We start from the raw sequence: 20,941 nt of genomic DNA, 5'->3' as shown, positions 1-20,941 counted from the left end.
GTGAAGTGTTTTCCCATGCCTCATCTCATTTGATCCTCAGAGAATTCCTGGAGTAGGTAGATAGGAGACTTGGTAGAATCTTTTTTTTTTTTTTCATTAGCGAGACAATGGACATTTAGAAAATTTAGAAATTTGACCCGACTGAAAAGAAGTAAAAAATGGTGGAACTTGAAAATGACTTCAGGTTTTCTCACTGTGCAGAATATAGTCAAACACTGTTACAGTTAAATATTTCACCCTTTGATCTCCCTGCATGATCTACAATAATAATCTGCTTCATGTTGACATTTACTGCTGTGTTGCTGACAATTACTTGAAAGATAAGTTGGGGTGCTTCTGATTTAGCTAAACTTTTTTAGGAAAAAGTTTAGCTAAATCAGAAAACATGCCTAATTAAGCAAGTTTATCTATACACTGAGTGGCCAGATTATTATGATCTCTGAACGCATAATAATCTGGCCACTCAGTGTATAGATAGATAGATAGATAGATAGATAGATAGATAGATAGATGATTGATAGATAATTGGATAGATGATAGATAGATAGATAGATAGATAGATAGATAGATAAGAGGCCCAGTGCATGAATTCGTGCATGGGTGGGGTCTGGCCAGCCTGGCCAGGGGGAGGGGACATGGGCGGTTGGCCGGCCTGCCTGCTGGTCGAACTCCTGGTTGAGGGGACAAGTTGCATATTAGCTTTTTATTATATAAGATATTCACTGAGTGGCCAGATTATTATGCGTTCAGAGATCATAATAATCTGGCCATTCAGTATCTATATAAAGCTCTCACTGGCGGCAATCGCACACATCTATTTCCATCTGTCATTGTCGATCATGAATTTGGTTGACACTTCTATTATAGAGAAAGGGTGAATAGCAATATTAAAATATTTCTTCTAATTAATTTTCTTTCAATGTGCACAAATTTGTGCACTGGGCCTCTAGTTAGATCAATAAAAGCTTTAGAGACAGAAAGATATTCCTTTGGATCCTTCCTCTAATACTCTACTGACAGTGAATGACAAAAGTTATCTCTTTGAGACTAAAATTCCTCATTCATAAAAGTTGAGCACTGGCATGTTGGAAGGATTGTATTTGATAATATATTTATGGCATTTACTACAATGCTTTCCATTTAATAAGTGATGAACATTAGCTATTGATGACAGAAAAGGGATTCCAGGTTAAATGAATACATAAGTGAAAGTTGGTTCTTACCATGTTCTAGCTGCAGTCCAATTCGGGAAGGGCACCAATCAGGATCTATTAAATGAAAAATAACATTTAACTGTCAGCACAAATGTAAAACACATTTTAAAATTTAGAAATTTTCATTGGAAGACGGATTCAATTTTAGGTCACAGTAAAATAAATGGTTACCCAGTGTCAGAAATGGAAATAGTGGTTACCCTTGCAGGGTACTGAGAAGAAAGCAAGACAGAAGTTTAAGGGGTGGTAATTTTCTGCTTTTAGACCTAGGGAGTGGGTATGTACATGCATTCATTCTGTGGACATGTACCAAGGTATGTGACCTATGTATGACTTGTGCACTTTGTACAAGTTATTCTTCAGTAAAAAGCTAAATATCTTCATTTAAAACTGGAAGACTTGCCCTGGCCAGGTGGATCAGTTGGTTGGAGTGTCATCCCATACACCAAAAAGGTTGTGGGTTTGATTCCCGTTGATTCCCGGTAAGGGAACATACCTAAGTTGTGGGTTCAATGACTGGTCAAGACAAACAGGGGAGGCAACTGATCAATGTTTCTCTCTCACATCAACATTTCTCTCTCTCTCTCTCTCTTTATTAGTCCTCACCCGAGGATATTTTTCCATTGATTTTTAGGGACAGTGGAAGAGAGAGGGAAAGACAGAAAGAAACATCGATGTGAGAGAAATACTTCGATTGCTTACCTCTTGCAGGAGCCTGGACCAGGGCCTGGCCCAAGGAGGAGCCTGCAACCAAGATACTTGCCCTTGACTGGAATTTAACCTGCAACCCTCTGGTCCGCAGACCAACGCTCTCTCCTCTGAGCCAAACCAGCTATTTGGCTTCCTCTCTCTTTTTAAAATTAGTAAACATATCCTTGGGTGAGGATTTAAAAAAAAAAAATGGAGGACTCTGATCTCATGTAAAATGTATTTAAAAATATTGGCATGTGAAAGTGGGTTACTGTCTCTATTAAGAGTAAGGTACTTTATCTGAATAATATGTATTATTGACTTTTAATATTATGGGCATATTGATCATAGTAGAAACATCACTTTAGTATCTCCTACTTATACTACTGTTAAGAATAAATAGATTACTAAAGAATTCTATCTGGATAAGAAAATAAAAATCTTCATTATATAGTGCCATAATAAAAATGTTGGTTCACAATTACCAGAATATTATTCTTTTCTTCTAAAATAAATTCTAAGTTATTTTAAAGTCTATTGAAAATTTAATTCTTGACTGTGTGATCCACTTTTAAGCAAAGAAACTTGATAAATAATAAATTAAGAGCATTATCAAAGGAATATTCCACAATTATTTTATTTTTAAAACATTACTTTTTAAAGTGTTCATTAAGAATGATGATAATGTGACATAGCTAGACTATTGCAATCAATTCTCTATAAATTTACTGCAAAAAGACAATTTATACATGGAAATACTAATGATAAAATAACTCATAAGTCAAAAATTATAAGCACCAGTAAAAAGATATTTAGGATTATATGTAAACAAAATTTACATATAATATGTAATAGCATGGCAAATGAAGAAGGCATAAGTGTTTAACTCTGGCATTTCTTTATTTTAAATTAGAAAATATGCAGATAAAGGCACATTATTTTTATTTACTAGTGCAATTGTTATTATTTATATAACCATTTGCTGTTCTGGAATATATGCTAATATTATTTGTTGAAAAATATTTAAAAATAGCTACCTTATTACTCATAGTGAAAATCTATTTTCAAAAAGATATAATGCAAATGAATTCAAGAGAGACTTCTGTAGTTTTGAGTTTCCGATCTTGGGTATTGGAAGAAGTACAAAGCTTATGAGAATCCAGTTATATTGGACAAATAGTCATTGAGCACCTGTGATTAACGTACATAAGCTATCATAGTCTGACCATTTCAATAATATTCATGTAAGACATCATTTTCAGTACTGCTTTATGATGCCTTTAACGGTGGGAATGTCAATGTAAAACTAAATCTATAATTTTAAGCAAATATATATGTCTATGAACCACATAAGTGAATACTGACAGAACCCACAATGATGATGAATAATTAGAACTTAGAAGCTCTAAACACATTCAGGAAAATCCATGTCTTTCCAATTCTTTCAATATGGCTAAATTATAAAACTACTTATGAAATACACTTGGCATTTATAGGTTGTAATCTTTGAACACTGTATGCTAGTGAAAGAGTTATTAACTGCCTATGTTAGCCTTTAGATTAGTTTCAGTTATTTTTAATTTCCTCAGTTATCTTTTAAAAGAACAAAATATACATTATCTGAAAAGTTCTGTACTTGTTGGAGTGAGATAGCATAGGCTAGATTAATGGTAGGAAAAAAAGACTATAAAGGTTAAAGGAAATAGGTTACAAAAGGATTTTTAGTAGCATGAATAGAAGATTAGTTAAAATGTTGAGTATATAGAACTTGAAAAACTGTTTGACAGCTGAATTATGATTATGTAGTAGGTCTAATGCATCATTCAGGATCTTCAATTACCTAAGATGCTGAACTTGATTTGTATAACTCTTATCATGTTTTAGCTTTAGAGTTTTTTTCCTTAATAAGTGGAATTGTTCATATCACGATGTAATAACTTTCTAAATATGCAATGTATCCATGTAATTCAAATATATTTATTTTAAAAAAGTGGAATTTTCCAAACTATTGGTTGTGACCCTTTAGTAAGTTTAAAAAAAATGTAATCAGTATGTTATTCTTAACATTATGGAGAGGAGAGGAGAGGAGAGGAGAGGAGAGGAGAGGAGAGGAGAGGAGAGGGGAAGGGAGGGGAGGGGAGGGGAGGATAAGGGAGGGGAGGGGAGGGGAAAGGAGGGGAAGGGAGGGGAGAGGAGGAGAGGAGGGGAGGGGAGGGGAGGGGAGGGGAAGAGTGGAGAGGAGAGGAGAGGAGAGGAGAGGAGAGGACAGGAGAGAAGAGGGGAAAGGAGGGGAGGGGAGGGGAGGAGAGGAGGCGAGGGGAGGGGAGAGGAGAGGGGAGGGGAGGAGAGGAGAGGACAGGAGAGGACAGGAGAGGACAGGAGAGAAGAGGGGAAGGGAGGGGAGAGGAGGGGAGGATAAGGGAGGGGAGGGGAGGAGAGGAGGAGAGGGGAGGGGAGAGGAGAGGGGAGGGGAGGGGAGGAGAGGAGAGGAAGAATAGACTAGAGTAGAAATGGATTGTCATAGTGTCATAGAACTTGATGCAACACATTAGAATAAATTCTAGATAGATAGGTTAAGTATTGTTTTTAGAACTTTTGTTTCAATAGTTTCAAAATATTTTGTTTTTATAAGACTAATACTATTGATCAGAATAAAAAATATTTGAATTCCATGGATCTAAAAATACATTTTTAAAATGTCCTAAAGTTATTTCTTATACAGCTTTTACATAAAAAATTGTCCTCACTGATTTAATGAAACCCTGTAACATAAAATAGATTTGAAGGGTTTAAATATTTTACTTCTTCAAAAAGATTTAAAATTTTGAATTATTAAGGAAGAGGGCAATGATATAAATTATATTAGATTTAAATCAGCTAAAATATGTTATAAGCCAGATTTGCTCAAGTACATAGGCCAGATGCCTGCCCTTGTTTTTTTTTTTTTAATCTAAGAGCATGTTAAGGCTATAATTTTTATTATGATTAGTGTGTCTTCTATAGGAAATTGGTCAGCAGTATACATTTTAACTTAAATGCACAACTTGTATTTTCCCAGGTCCAATTTTAGACATGATAAAAGTAGGCAATAGACAAGTGAAATGAAATATTGTATTCTTGACTTAATGGTGGCATACATACATAGAGCCAATTAGTAATCAAAACATACAGACCAATATTTATAAAGATGAAGTTACTTAGTGAGGATATAATTTATAAGATAATTGATAATTTTTTATTTTAATGTGAAACCTATGCTTCATATTATTACTGAAAGAAGAGATATAAAGAACAGCGGAGACATTTTCAGAAATAATTAATAACCTGATTACCCAGAACCTTGAATTCCTCACTTAAGACTACCTAAAACTTGCTCCCTAGTCCCTACCCTTTCTTGGTATCACCAATTCTACTAGGAAGGATAAATACTAAGAGCTGTTAAGAGTCAGTTATAAAAATAGTCATTAGGATATAAAGTAGATCATAGAAAATATAGTCAGTAATATTGCAATAACTATGAATGATATCAGATGGGTACTAGACTTATCAGGGTGATCATCCTAATATATAAAAAGCCAGAGGCCGTCACAACCTAAATGACCAGACGGATGACCAAACAGCAGGCTAGGGTCCTGGCTGGCGTGGCGGGAGTCAGTCCTGGGTCCCGGAAAACCCGCAATGCAGTGGTGGGAGGGATCTGTGGGAACCAGAGCCGTGCTGCGATTGTACTGGCCTCTGAATCCCTCCCCCCGGCATGCAAGCTCCAGGGAACCAGAGCCATGCCTCAATCTGGGAATCATGGCCCCTCCCCCGTGCCTGCAGGCCTCTGGGTCTCACCCCCCCTCCCGCCTGCAGGCTCCGGGGAACCAGAGCCATGTTGTGATTGGACTGGCCTCTTGGTCCCTCTCCCAGGCCCACAGGCTTGGGGGAACTGGAGCCATGCTGCCATTGGGGAATCTTGGTCCTTCCCCACCCCCCACCCCCACCCCCCACCCCCACCCCCGCTGCAGGCTCCAGGGAACCAGAGCCATGCTGCAATTGGACTGGCATCTGTGTCCCTCCTCCCGGCCTTCAGGCCCCGGAGAACCAATGAATGCATAAATAACTGGAACAGCAAATTGATGTTTCAATTTATTTCTTCTTTCCGCTCTCTACCTAAAAATCAATTTTAAAAAGGCTTTGCATATGTTGAATGGTAATTACAGTTTTTTTAATGAATAGAGAATTAAAATCATATTATAAAGAGCTGAGAAGGAGTGGATGGGCACTAAATATTAAGACTTACATTCCTGGATATATATTTGATATAACATTGAGTCATCATGAAAATTTTATGTGATTGGCATTTTACAAGTAGTGCAGAGGAAAAGGCTCTGGAAAAGAACAAAGTGGTGGCAGCCCCATGCCGGAACAAGGAGCAGACGGAGTTTCTGCAGCAGGAATCTGAGTGGCTGGAGCTCATGAATGCAGAGCTGAAAACCCAGATGGAGGAGCTGAAGCAGGAGTGGCAGCAGCGCATCCTGATGGCTCATCCAGCATTGCCCACCTGCATCGTTAGGACTGACAGTTTTAAGACCCCTGACTCAGAAGGCAACCCACTGCTGGAGCAGCTGGAGAAGTGACCATGGGCTGGGAGTAGGAGGAGGAGATGAGGAGACAGAGGAGGAGGGTCCCAGAGGGCTCTTCCTTGCTGCATGAAAAACTCTTCAATGAGGCTCAGCACAGCCAACATTAGCCAGGCTTTTTTGTGAAACTCAGATCAGCCACACCAGGGGAAGAAACCCAGGACCAAGCACTGAGACCAAAGTAGTCTTGAGGGTGGGCTGTTCTGCCTGGGGCCAGCCTTGCAGGAGGCAGAACAGAGGCTTTGGGCTGGAGAGATGCCCAACCACTTCTCCGGCCTCTCCACCAGGGCACCCATCCCAAGGACCTCTGAGCAGCCAGGAAAAGCCATGAGTTGCAACAAAAATTAGGCTGAGTATGGAACTCAGGGTGAAACTGCAATCTTAAAAATGCCACCTAGATAATTAAGTGATCTAGCTAAGATGGATTCAAGAAAGCCAGTAAGGCATGATATGTATGATAGTGTTTATGTATCTGCCTGTCCCCAGCCTTGACCCTGACCCTGATCCTGATGCAAGGCTGGGGAAGCGCACAGTACCAGGCCCTGCTGTACCCACCCACCGTGGTCCAGCTCAGTCCTGCCGTAGTGGCAGCCGGGGCACACCCTCACTGGCCCTGCTGCAGTTGCTGTGGGCACGAGGCACGGCTGCCCTTCCAAAGCACATACTCACTGGATGTTTACAGACTGGCTGTCCTGGCAGGGCTTTCAACTGAACATGTTTTTTATACTTTTTTAAAAAAAATATTTTTTACAAAAAAAAGATTTTATACAAGCAATATATAAATAGATTTCTATAATCACTTGATGTGATACAATATAAATATGCTATGATTTGTTTGTTGCAAACAGATATTCAGCAATTATGGCCGTTGTGTGTAACTTCTAAGAACTGTAGTCTCTGGGTGTTGGGGGTGACAGGGGGAGGGCGGTGCATCTCCATCTTGGTTAACCCTTCATAGTACTCAGTCCTGTATCACTCAGTAAACATTACTCTTACTTAAAAAAAAAGAAAGAAAGGGAAGGCCCAGGCCACTGGCCAGCGATGCTGTGGCAGGTGTGCGGCTGGCCAGCAATCACCGCACAGAAGAAGGCCCAGGCCAGCCAAGCCATTATACCCCATGCCTATCGTAGAGGGAGGCGACTGGTGGCAGGGTGGGCGGGGGGGGGGGGGGCAGCACTGCAAAGATGACAAGCAGTGGCAGTAGCAGAGGTGGGGCCAGCTGCCTGTAGCCGGGGGAAGGAAAGCCCCGATAGTCTTTGATCTCAGGCCAGGCCTAGGGACCCTAACCGAGGGTCCCAGATTCTGAGAGGGTGCAGGCTGGGCTGACAGACCCCCCCCAAGTGCACGAATTTTCGTGCACCGAGCCTCTAGTAAGTTATATAAATGTCTAATCACTATGTTGTACTCTTGAAACTAATATAATATTGTATGACACCTGTAATTTTAAAAAATAACTAAACAACATACATTAGTTAATTTATGTGATGGAATATTTATAATGAACCATAGAGAAAGAAATTGGCAACCAATCTTTTATTATTTACAATCTGAGCTGTCTGTATCTGGCGTAGTAAGATGGGATGAAGTGTAAATAGAAACAGAATATAGTTTTGAAAAGTATGCTATGCAGAGCTTGCTCTATTCAAGAGTTTAGTAGAAAAAAAACATAAAATAATGTTCTATAATTTTCTACATGGCTCAGTTCAATTTCTCAAGACTCCAGAATTCATGTAGGAGAAATAAGCGAAATATGATGTCTTTGAAGGAAAATGTAAAAGAAGGACATTATTATTTAGAGTACCAAATCTTATACCCAGTAGACTCTTTCTATTAGTAGGTGAACATCTAATGGATCAATTTTGAGAAAAACAAATTAATTATGGTTCTAACAGATGAGATAAACAAAACAATGTTAAGCAAAAGAAACATATGTATATGTGGATACTTTTATATAAAAGAATAATGCAGATAAGAATGATAATTTGTATTAATATACACAAATAAATAAGATGCTGGACAACAATACTGTACACTGGAAGGTGTTTGGATTTAAAGTATTCTGAATGTAGAAAGAATACTTCTGTATGTAGGAAGAATATAGAAATAGGGATGAATCTTAGATTTTTGATAAACAGGATTTTAAATTACACAGTTTTATTAATAAAATTTCATATGTCTATGAAGCCAAACTTTTCTTAATAGCTTCCACCAATTTTCCTTGCTCTGTTATCCAAAGATGTATACAATTTTCTCCTTTTCTGTCAGGGAAGGGCTTGCTCCAATAGGAAGTTCTCATGTGTACAAACAAAATTAAGGGCAATAAGTATTAACCAGGTGAAGGGATGGTAGACAGGAACATAATGGCATGACAGAATGCCTGTGCACTTTGCATTAGCACTTTGATTATTGTTTCATTAGTTGCTACAGTATTGTTTCACTGTTTCCAAATATTAAAAGCCTAAAAGTCTTAACAAAAGGGCAGGCACATGAGTTCTGTTTCTTTTATCTTAAGAAATAAATATCAACTATTATTATACAAAACTCTGCCTTAATGTACTAAAATACTTGCTGCTGATTTAATATTGTTAAGCCAGTAGTTTTATTTGCTAGAAATGATTCACTTACCACATTACTTCACTGGCACTAAATGAACCATTTTATTCTCTGTAAACCATTTCTCTGCAGTCTTAAAAATGCCACCTAGATAATTAAGTGATCTAGCTAAGATGGATTCAAGAAAGCTAGTAAGGCATGATTTGTATGATAGTGTTTATGTATCTGAAAAATGAGATCCGTTTCCAATACCATACCCAACAACAACAACAACAAAAATTTTAACACTCAAAGCAGCACCCAACATGAATAATTTTGCTGACCTTGCGAAGAAAATGCATCTGCTAGAGTTTACTCTTACGAAGCACTCAAGCAAGAAAAAGTGCTATAGCACTGTATAATCAGCAACCGCAACGCAAGGCTTCTGCAGGAAAACAGACATGGTTCTAAAAATGGAAAATTTAAAAGCTGTATGAACCAATATTCAAAAAAGTATGAAAACCGGAGGCATAAAGTAACAAGCCAGTTTCACAAATAAATGTAGTAAAATATAAGACACAAAGCAAAAAGAACAGAAAGAAGAGCACACAGAGTACAACCCCACCATGTCTTTATCTTCACGGGCTTAAGTCTATAATCAGGTTGTTCATCTAATTGCCCAGGGAACTACCGGGATTGATCATAATGCCTATATTGCCATTTACATAGGACGCCATTAACTGTCCAAGTCTCCCAGATCATCCAACATGACGCTTCTCCCAATATTACTTTGCACACTATGTATACTTAACTGTCCAAATCTCCATGCTTTCTAAGACTTCCCGAATGGACTTTATAGCAGGGACTTCTATATCAATTATCACTGAATAGTTTGGGGTTTTTTGTGTGTGTTTCTTTTTTGTTCCCACCAGGATAAATACCCACATACACACACCTATAGTGTGAGAACATTATGAGGACCTTTTATGCCATAAGGAACTTGAACTTGATACTGGAGGTAGTAGGGAGATAGGGACAGGATACAGAGCAGGCCAATGTATGAGAAAATGTATCAAACAGGAGACTATTATAGGTATTTAAAATTTCAAATATTTGAAGTGTGGTTGTGAGATTTCAGATTACCAATGTTATTGAATTGGTAATATTTTTAATAGTAGTCATTTAGTTAATAGTCAGAGACCCTTTTCAAATAACAATATTGTGACACACTAAGAATTTTAATAAAAGTACTTATAATATGGCTACTTATGCACATACCTACACAGCCATATACATACACAATTACTTGTTCTTATAAATAAGATATTTCATTTGTTCTGGGATTAGACAAGTTTATATTAGTTTGCCATTTTCCAAACCCAATAGCTTCAAATACAAAACAAAATGCCTGGGTGAATATGGTTTCTCATTATCACAATACTTTAACTACTGATAAATCCAAAAGCAGTTTTCAGGGGAGGCAGATAAACAGTTCTGATGTTGAAAATCTTCCACGTGTAATCCTCCGGCATAGTGTTTTTAATCCTCACTGAAGGAAATGTTTCCAATGATTTTTAGAGAGAGTGGAAGAGAGAGGGAAAGACAGAGAGAAATATCCACATGAGAGAAACACATGGATTGGTTGCCTCCTGCAGGAGGACTGACCAGGGTCTGGGGCCAGGGAGGAGCCTGCAACCCAGGTAACTGCCATTGACCTGAATCTAACCAGGGGTTGATCATAATGCCTGTATTGCCATTATGTGCACAGGCTGGCTAGGGCAACCCTCATTTTGATGGCACCGGCACACGGCAAGATAATTCATTGTGAAATACATTTTCCTATTTATTTTCCCAAGAGTTACTTCCTTTCAGTTTTCACCAATGCTTAGAATTTGGAAAAGAAACTGGAATGGTTTCACAATGAATCTATTACTGCAGCTTTGTGAGTCAAATCCTAATGAATCCCACAAAGGTGTCTGGGAGATCTGTCAGATATTGAGCTGACACATTGGCTGTTTAATATACAGTCACAAGTTCTGGGAAGGAGACAGTTTTGATTTTTCATTCATTAGTGATATTTTCTAAACCATGGGAATTGTTGAGAGCACACAGAAAGAAAAATATGTGAGAATAAAACATAAATCAACATTTTTAAGATTAGAGGATCAAAATACTTTTATATAGGCCACACAAAACAGAAAATATAAAATGAATAATTGATTAATTTAGATCTATAAAATTTAGTTTTCCAGCCAAATTGAAAAAGTGTATCTGTGACCTGTACATTAATTTATAAAGACTTTATATGTGTAACAATGAAAACAACTAAATGAACAAATATGTTGGTAAAGACAATAAATAGGCAATTTCCAGAAAAATGCTTATAAATTACAATTAAGAGTATGAAAAAAGTAATTCACCAGTGATGCAATAAATTGAATCTAATACTAAATGAAATCTTTTTTCCACTCATCATTATCAAAAATTAAGTTGTTGATATTGAGTGTTATTGAGGAAAGGGAATAAAAAGACATCCTGAAGTAAATTAGCAAGGAATTTAGCAAAACATGTTAGGATTTCAAATGGGCTTATTCTTAATAAAGCCTTTTTTTAAAAAAAATATTCTTACAAGTACAATTAAATAAGTTCACAAACATATATTATTCTGGTGAATACCACCATGCATAGCACACAGTAAATGTTCCATAAGTATTTTTTTAATATTCACCAAATATTGTTGAATAAATAAGCATATATTGCTTTATGATAGAAGCAATTAAAATGTGTCCAGAGAATGTGTATTACACATCCAAGCAAAAGTATACTATATCTCCACTAATATTTATAATGTAGATAAATACATATTTACATAAAATTACATCAAGAAAATATGTTTATAGGGAAATCTATTGGAGAATATGATTAAAATATATAAAATTGTGTATATATGAACACAGAGGTATCTCCAGAGGTATTTCCACATTGGTGAAAATGTTAATAATTGGTGGATAATGTTTTATTCTTTATCAGTTTTTACATTTTAGAAATTTATCTTGAGCCCTGGCCAGGTAGCTCAGTTATTAGAGCGTTGTCCCAATATTCCGAGGTTACAGGTTCAGTCTTCCCTGGACAGGGCACATATAATAAGCAACAAATGAATGCATAAATAAGTGGAAAAATACCTCTCTCTCTCTCTCTCTCTCTCTCTCTCTCTCTCTCTCTCTCTCTCTCTCCCCCATCTCTAAAAATCAATAAATAAAAACTAAAATAGAAATTTATCTTGTATTTTATTATAGTAAAGAGTGAAGTTATTATTATCTTACAAAAAGAATGTAATTTATTTAATCTAATGCTGTGCCAACAATTTATATACAAGTCAAAAAATCATACATGAAAATGAGGCATTGGCAAACTATCTTTTGGAATTATAGAAATAGTGTTATATAATTAAGCACATCTGAATTTAGCAATGAGATTATTTTCAAGAAATTTATAATAGGATATGAGTAACTATTTGAATATAAACTTTTATAAAATATAAAAATGATATTTTTCACTTACTAGGTATATGAGAAAATGTGAAAATAGATAACCTTCTTTATGACCTCTTCTTACAATAATGAAGTCATTAAAGCATTTTTAAAGCTCATGTGCTCGCTTTTAGATTGTTTACTTAGAATTGCACTGTGATGCATTTTGTGTCTTTCTGAAAATTTCCTTAAGGAAGAAAATCTCAGGGAAGAGAGAAGACTATTGCTGCTTCAAGCTCTATTTAATAGGCTTCCTTGCCTTTTTATATTACTCATCATACATCATGTCCATAATCCTGTTAATTAATGAAGTTCAATCAGAAACAGTAGCTGCCAAAATAAAAATTTATAAAAATAAAACAGAAAAAAATCGAACATTTATTAAAGTTTGAGATATGATATTTGTACCAGTGGTTTTAGTGCTTTGTGTGCTTCCTGGAATCATATTATTGAGACTATTAGAGGCCTGGTGCATAAATTCATGCACAGATGGGGTTCCTCAGCCTGGCCGGCGATCGAGGCCTATAGGGGGCTGGGTGGCCAGGGGGAGGGACCTTGGGAGGTTGCCCTGCCAGCCCCCCAATTGAGGCCTATTGGGGGGCTGGCCTATTGGGGGGCTGGCCAGGGACTGCAGAAGTTTGGCCAGCCAGTCGGGAGGGCCGGCTGGCCAGGGGTGGGGCTGCGCGAGGTTGGCTGGCTGCCCCCCCCCCCCGATTGGGGCTGATGGGGGGCTGGCTGGCTGGGGGCAGGGGCCTCGGGAGGTTGGCCATCCACGGGACGTTGGCTGTGGGAGTGCACTGAAGACCAGGGGGAAGCTCCTGCATTTAGCATCTGCTCCCTGGTGTTCAGTGTGCATCATAGCGACTGGTCGACTAGTTGGTCTGTTCATGTTGTTCAGTTGTAATGGTTGCTTAGACTTTTATATATATAGATTCCTTTTTACAATATGATAGCCAGTCCTTCTCACTCTCCAGTCATCTATCTCCACTGGAAATTTAAATGTCATCACACAGTCACACACTCAAATATAAACTGGAAATCAATCATCTGCTATAGATAGACTATCTGCTCTAATATTTGAAGCATGTATAATGTATATATTTGTTCAAGTTCAAATGTTGCTAACTCAACGATTTTGATGCTTGAGAATTATTAAACAAAATATTTTATAGTATCAGGCTTGGGTAACATTACAATGTCTTAAAAGATGATCAAAATAACCCTGACATTGCACAGCAATGCACAGGTTTAAATGCTGTGCCATGAGGGACAAAACAATTTACAGACAGGATCACACCTCATGCATTTTAGGAATTGCTATTAGTTATGACAGTTTTATTACATGAACCTTGACTACCAAAACAGCTGACCCTTCCTAACAGTTTGATCTCATAAGATTCTGTAAACAATCATATATCATATATCATATAAGTAAATAGAATCCTCAACACTTCTCTGAGTATCCAATGACATTACGTAGACAGCAATGTAAATATAACCAATATTCTATAGTAGTCACAGTGAAAGGAAGTACATTTTCAATACTGGGATACCAATATGTGCTTGTGGTTTATAATGTGATTTAGATTAAAGGCATAAAGAAAACACTGGCTTAAGTAAGAAATTTAAGGGATATAATTAAGGCAGTTAAGAAGACTTGGAGAAAACAAAATTATATTATTCTATACATCTTTAGCTGAATTTCAAAATAGCAAACATTAATAAGCTATAGTAAGAAACTATGTTATGAACACTATATTATAATGACATTTCTCTGTAAATTATTGACAAAGTTCATAATTCCTTTTGCCAAATGAACTATTATAGAATGTTAGCTACTTCCTGAGTTACCAACAAAGGACTTTTTCTAAGCAAAGCATTCTGCCACTTCTTTCTGTGGTTGCATTTATCATTTTTCGAGCTTCTTTTGTTGAGAGGTTAGGAAATTCTGCAGCCTGGTCCAGGAGGCTCCTTTTAAATTGCCTACAGAATACTCATTATTCTATACTATATATGATAAATCCTACTAGTCTGTTATCTTTGTTTTGAGTTACTCTCCTGGAACCTTTCAAAGTTTACCATTGTTTATATTCCCCTGGCTTTTTGGCAAGATTTATATGCATTTCAACTGTCACAATAAATTATATATACCTTCATGTGGCTAAAACTATATTCAATCTGCTAATTTCATTGTTCTTTCTCTTGCTTTCTTCCCAAGGCTTTTTCTGGGAACTGCAGAGACAAGTACTCCAATAGATTATAAACATTGGAATGCTTTATGGTGTTGTCAACCAATAGGTAACACACAAGCCATAGGCAAAATTATTTTTCTTTTCTTTCAGAAACTTTTATGACAGTTAATGCACAAATTACACTTTAACTGACTGTCATCCTGTTTTTTACTTAAGTTCATATACTGCTAATTCTTAGATTAGTCTCACAAGAGAAATTTCATTAGCACTTTCTAGTCATATTTGCATTATTTGTTTTTAAATTCTCACCCAAGAACATGTTCATTGCTGTGAGAGAAACATGGATTGCTTGCCTCACATATATACCCCAGCCAGAGATCGAACTTGTAACCTGAGTACTAGAATTGCCTTCACTGGGAATCAAACCTTAGAGCTTTTGGTGTATGAGATGGAGCTCCAACCAACTGAGCCATACAATTCAGGGCTAAAAGTGTGGTTTTATATATAATTACAGTATTTAGCTCTACTAAACAAATAATCATATTCATAATAGATAGTTGGTAGCTAGTTTCTTTTTTGAGATTATGCATGGTATTGGAATACATTTCAGGGTACCATGATATGATAGCAAATCACCTATAACAATAAAATCAATAGAAGTTTTAAAAAAATAGAAAATTTTAATTTAAAAAAGCTATGTGGATGAAATTCTACCTTTATACAACTTTGTGTAATGGCAATAATTTGCATTTTCTATTTCAGATTCTTTAGATTACAAGAGTAAAGACCCAGTTCCTAAAGAGTATATTCATTCCAACTTGGCTTGAAAATTCTTTGTTTTTATTAGTATAGCTTCTATTTTATCAGTGCAAACTATCCCATCATTCATCCCTCTCTTTAGAGGTTTAGATTATAAAAATTTAAATAATTTTGTATATGATAAAGCATAGAGAAATAACTTCTAACATACAGGTAGAATTTTTTTCACTAGAATTCATTTGCTATTTTGGTAAACATCTTGATTTTTGATCAATTAAATATACAAGGTAGAATACATCATTACAGATTTAAATTAGTATACGTATACAGTTTTTGGAATGTTAAATGGGATGAGAGGAAATAGGTGAAAGTAATATGTTTGTGTGTGTGTGTGTGCTTGATATATATATATATATATATATATATATATATATATATATATAGTTTAATAGGTGTCTCTTCTTTATGAAAACCATTGCTCATTCTGTTTTCCCTTAAGAGCTAACATTGTAATTGCATTTTCCTCCTCTATTTCCTCACCCATCTCTTTGCTGGTGTTACCAGGGTAACCTAAAAAATGACCCCTAACAAAGCAGAACTGAAAAATTATGAATCTTGGAAGAACCTAAGATAGACATTGTATAAGACAAGAAAAATCAAGGTAAAAAAGTTCCTAAATAAAACTAAAAATGGAAAGCTGGCAGAAGTCAGAGAAATAGTAGGCAGACAAGAAATTGAGGTTAGTGAGAACACCTAAAAGAACAAAGGCCAGAGATAAAAGACATGTAAGGAGCATTCTTCCCTCAGAAAACCAGTCTTCTGATCAGTTATTTTTTTCTTTCAAGGTTACAATTCTTATTATAACTCCAGGGTCTGGAAATAAACAGCATCAGAAATGTAAATATATATATATATATATAAAACATTTGGCATCAGAAAGTAAAGAAGTCTATAAAAACCTAACAATTGTAGTTAGATAAATATAACTACATGTAAAATATACTAGTATATGATTATTTTTTGAATATTTTTATAAATTTAAATAAAGTATTCAATGTCACATGGTCTTAAAATATGCTAAACATATAAAATATGAAGGCAATCAGTACATAACTTTTTAAAATCTCTATGTACAGTCACATCATGTTAATATTAACATTTTTTGGGAGGGGTCCTTTTCTGATTTGGAAAACATATTAAACACAATAACAATATCCAATTTAATTAACTTTGAGATCATTCCCTGTAATATAATATAAGGAAAAAATGTTTTTGTGTCTAAATTTTATATACTCTGAAGATCAATACACTTTTAAAATATAGTATAAATGCAAAATTTTCTGAATATAACTTTTCTGTAAGTGATGGATATATTTTCAAGATAAAAGTACTTTTGGAAAAATGAATAAAGTTATAATTTATAGAAAGTGTTTAAAGTTTAAAACTGTGCTTCGAAAACTAAAACAATAGTTGTCAAGAAATCCCTAAGCTTTGATATATATAATTAGCTATTAAAACTAACCATATTATTGTCATTATCCAATTTTCCACATCTAAAACTGGACGCTTCTAAGATTTTACATAAACTACCTAACTTCACTTGTCTAACTACTAAAAATAGGCCCTCGACCACATAAATATAAAACTTCTGACTCTACAACTTTAAGATTCCATGTAATTTTTATGTGTCTATCTGTAGATACGAACTATCACGGACCAGTCATAGAATCACACCTCAAAGTGACTGCTCATTCTTTCTATCCATATATTAGCCTCTGATTCATTTCATCATTTTCAGAAAAATATAGAAATAATGCATTTCTTATATTGTCATATTAATTTAAATGCAAACATTCTCTTGCACCTTTTACTTTATAGTAAAATGTAATTTTCAAATATCTTTTCACTTATTATTACAACCTAAATTTTCTGAAACTATTTTATTAGGAGAAAAAAAAAAAGATCTAAGTCATTCCAAAGATGGCAATTCAATTACTACTTTAATGAGAACTATATTTTATGCAAAGAAAATAATAACTCAAATCAAATGCATTTAGGATGTAAATAAACTGGAAATAATCATAATTACATTGGTTCACATGGATTATGTGATTAGATACAAATTTAGAGTTTGAAAAAAATTTCAATAATTTATAAAATATTGTCATAATGCACACATGACTTGATTGCTAAACACAGAGATTTAATCCATGGCAGATCTTTTGTTTTGACCTCTTATCTTTTTTTGTCCTTTTTTCTTATTATAATCCCATTCTAGTTCTCTTCTGCATATTCAAGTCTTATATGTCCTTATGGTAAAATATCAGGACTCAACTTCTGTATGAATTTAAGCATATTTCAAGTAATTCTGTTCCAACCTGTTTATGCTTTCTATTCCTATTAAAAATTCTAAATCATTTTCTCCCCAATGTTTATAAGTTTTAGATACATTAACTATTTTAATTATCTTCCTCATGAGGCTATATTTTTAAGGTTAACAGGGATATCTTATACTGTCATTTAATCATTATACCTAATGTAATGTCATATATGCAGTAAGTGTTTAGTAAAGATTTTATTTTTTTCCTAAAGAAATAATGAAAATAATAAAAAAAACAATTATTTCTATTTTACTCTAACTACCTATTTTACCCTAAATACCTTAAACAACTTAATGTTCTAATTTGTGAGCTTTAGGAATATTTTCAGAAAAGAAACATTGTTCAACTAAATCCAAAGGATTGAAAATGCAGTATATACCTTTAATGGAACATTATTCAGCCTTAAAAAGGAAGGGAATTCTGACACATGCTACAGCAAGGATGAACCTTGAGGACATCAAACTAAGTGAAATAAGCCGGTCAAAAAGAAAAAAACTAAAACAAATACTGTCTGATTTCATTTATTTGAGGTATCTAAAGTAATCAAATTTATAGAAACAGAAAGTAGAATGATGATTGTCAGGGATTGGGGAGTAAGAAATAGGGAGTTATTGTTCAATGGCTACAGAGTTTCAGATCTGCAAGATGAAAAAGGTCTGAACATATTTCATAACAATGTAAATATAGTTAATACTATTAAATCATAAACTTAAAATGGTATGTGGTTTTATTTATCAAGATAAAAATGCATGAAAAAAGAAAATAAAATTCTCCCTAGCAAAACCCATAGATTGTAGAGCACCAAGGATGGACTCATATGTTAACTATGGACTTTGGATCATAATGATGTGACAAAGTAGATTACTAGGTTGCAAAAAATGTACCACTCTGATGTGGAATGCTACTAGTGGGGAAGGTTATGCGTATATGAGGATAGGGGGTAAATGGAAACTATCCTATTTTCTGTCAATTTGGCTATGAATATATCAAATTGCTCTAAAAATGCTTATTGAAAAATTCTTCCTAGCAATTACAGTTTCAGTATGTTTAAGGTATGAGTAAACTTTGTTAAAATGTTTTAAAAATAAAAATCAAATTTATACAAACTTCATATAAATATTTTCAAATAAATAATAATGAGCTCTCTTAATGTTTAGCTATTAATAAAATTAAATAATATATTTTAAATGTATAAATAATTCTTATGTGAAAGCAATTTGACAATAATAAATACAATACATAGAGTAAAAACTTTTATTAAAATGTTGCTTAAATATAAATAAATAGTATTGATTAATACTTTTTATGCTTTGTATTTATTAATGATGTTAGAATGAAAATTGTTCAAATATTAACTAGAAAACAGTTTTGTGAAAAAACAAAAGAATAATGAGGATTAAAGCATCAGAGAGTAAGATGCAAGAATGTTTATGGTCAAGAGAAATTTAGCATAATATTATTTTTGAGTTCCATGCTAAAATATGGTTTCCATATACTCTTTCCATCATAATATTGAATTTATTCTTTTTTAAAATATATATTTTATTGATTTTTTTAAGAGATGAAGGGAGATGGATAGAGAGTTAGAAACATGGATCAGTTGCCTCCTGCACAGCCCCCACTGGGGATGCGTCTGCAACCAAGGTACATGCCCTTGACTGGAATTGAACCTGGGACCCTTCAGTCCACAGGCCAGTGCTCTATCCACTGAGCCAAACTAGTTAGGGCTGAACTTATTCTTACTAATACAGATAATTTTGAACCAATTTGATAAAAATAAGACTATAATATAAATTCTAATGTATATATAAAACTTACATATTTTGTGAAACTTTTGTTTAACATCATGAATAGTAGATGTTTGCATCATCTGCAAAGGACAAGAAAATAGAGAGAATTAGTATAAGGAAAAGGTGTTTATCAGTTTGCTGTACATTTAATAAGAAAACAATTTAATATGTTTTAATATGTTTGAAGTGTAAAGTTATTACAAAATAGCCTGTTTATTTTGTTTAATTTAACTTTTAGTCATTGTTGCTTTGACAACTTGAAATGTTGCTATATATATATATATATATATATATACATATACATATATATATACATATATACATATACATATATATATACATATATACATATATATATATATATATATATATATATATTACTGGTCTGGTGCATGGATTCTTGCACATTGAAAGGAAATTAGTTAGAAGAAATATTTTAATATCCCTATTCACCCTTTCTCTATAATAGAAGTGTCAACCAAATTCACGATCGACAGTGACAGATTGAAACACACGCTTGCAATTAGCGCCCACAAAAGTTTTATATGTGTCGTGCATGTGCCAGTCAACTTAGCCTTTTATAGATATAGAATAAACTTGCTTAATGAGACCTGTTTTCTGATTTAGCTAAACTTTTTCCAGCCCAGTGAAGCACCCCAAATTCTCTTTCAGGTAATTGTCAACAACACAGCAGTAAATATCAACATGAAGCAGATTATTGTTGTAGATCATGCAGGGAGAACAAAGGGTAAAATATTTAACTGCAGCAGTGTTTGACTATATTCTGCGCAGTGAGGAAACCTGAAGTCATTTTTAAGTTCCACCGTTTTTTACTTCTTTTCAGTCGGGTCAAGTTTCTAAGCTTTCTAAATTTCCGTTTTTTGGCTAATGAAAAGAAAATAGGATTCTACCAAGTCTCCTATCTGCCTACTCCAGGACTTCTGTGAGGATCAAATGAGATGAGGCACAGGAAAACACTTCACAGACATTTGGTTAAAGTGTAAAATGTTTGCACCTGGCTATAAAGCAAGTTGTGTTCCTGGGCTGAAGAAACTCCAAGGAGGCTAGTCACTAGGGAGAGGAAGCCAGGTATTGCTACATGACATCATTACCCGGTGCCCACAGCCACCATTTCTGGGCTGGGCTGAGCCACATTTTGTGCCATGGGGGCTTGGCAGCATTGTCTGTGATTTGTGGTGTGTGGCTCTGGGTTGGTGGTGGGACCTGT

At 34.9% G+C, this 20,941-nt stretch overlaps 1 protein-coding gene across 1 annotated transcript in view; it reads right to left on the bottom strand.

The window, feature by feature from the left end:
* Positions 1 to 20,941, bottom strand: part of TECRL (trans-2,3-enoyl-CoA reductase like) — a gene marked incomplete at both ends in the record, with an annotated part of 76,713 nt that overhangs the window by 32,521 nt on the left and 23,251 nt on the right. Inside the window, 2 exons of the mRNA XM_079779382.1 lie at positions 1,224 to 1,268; positions 19,742 to 19,793. Coding sequence (XP_079635508.1) covers positions 1,224 to 1,268; positions 19,742 to 19,793 — 97 coding nt within the window. The remainder of the gene's footprint in view (positions 1 to 1,223; positions 1,269 to 19,741; positions 19,794 to 20,941) is intronic.

This window comes from Cnephaeus nilssonii, assembly GCF_951640355.1.
Source record: "Cnephaeus nilssonii genome assembly, chromosome: 1".
Classification (NCBI taxonomy): domain Eukaryota; kingdom Metazoa; phylum Chordata; class Mammalia; order Chiroptera; family Vespertilionidae; genus Cnephaeus; species Cnephaeus nilssonii.
The sequence above is the reverse complement of the archived record's forward strand: the minus strand, read 5'-3'. Positions and strand labels throughout refer to the sequence as shown.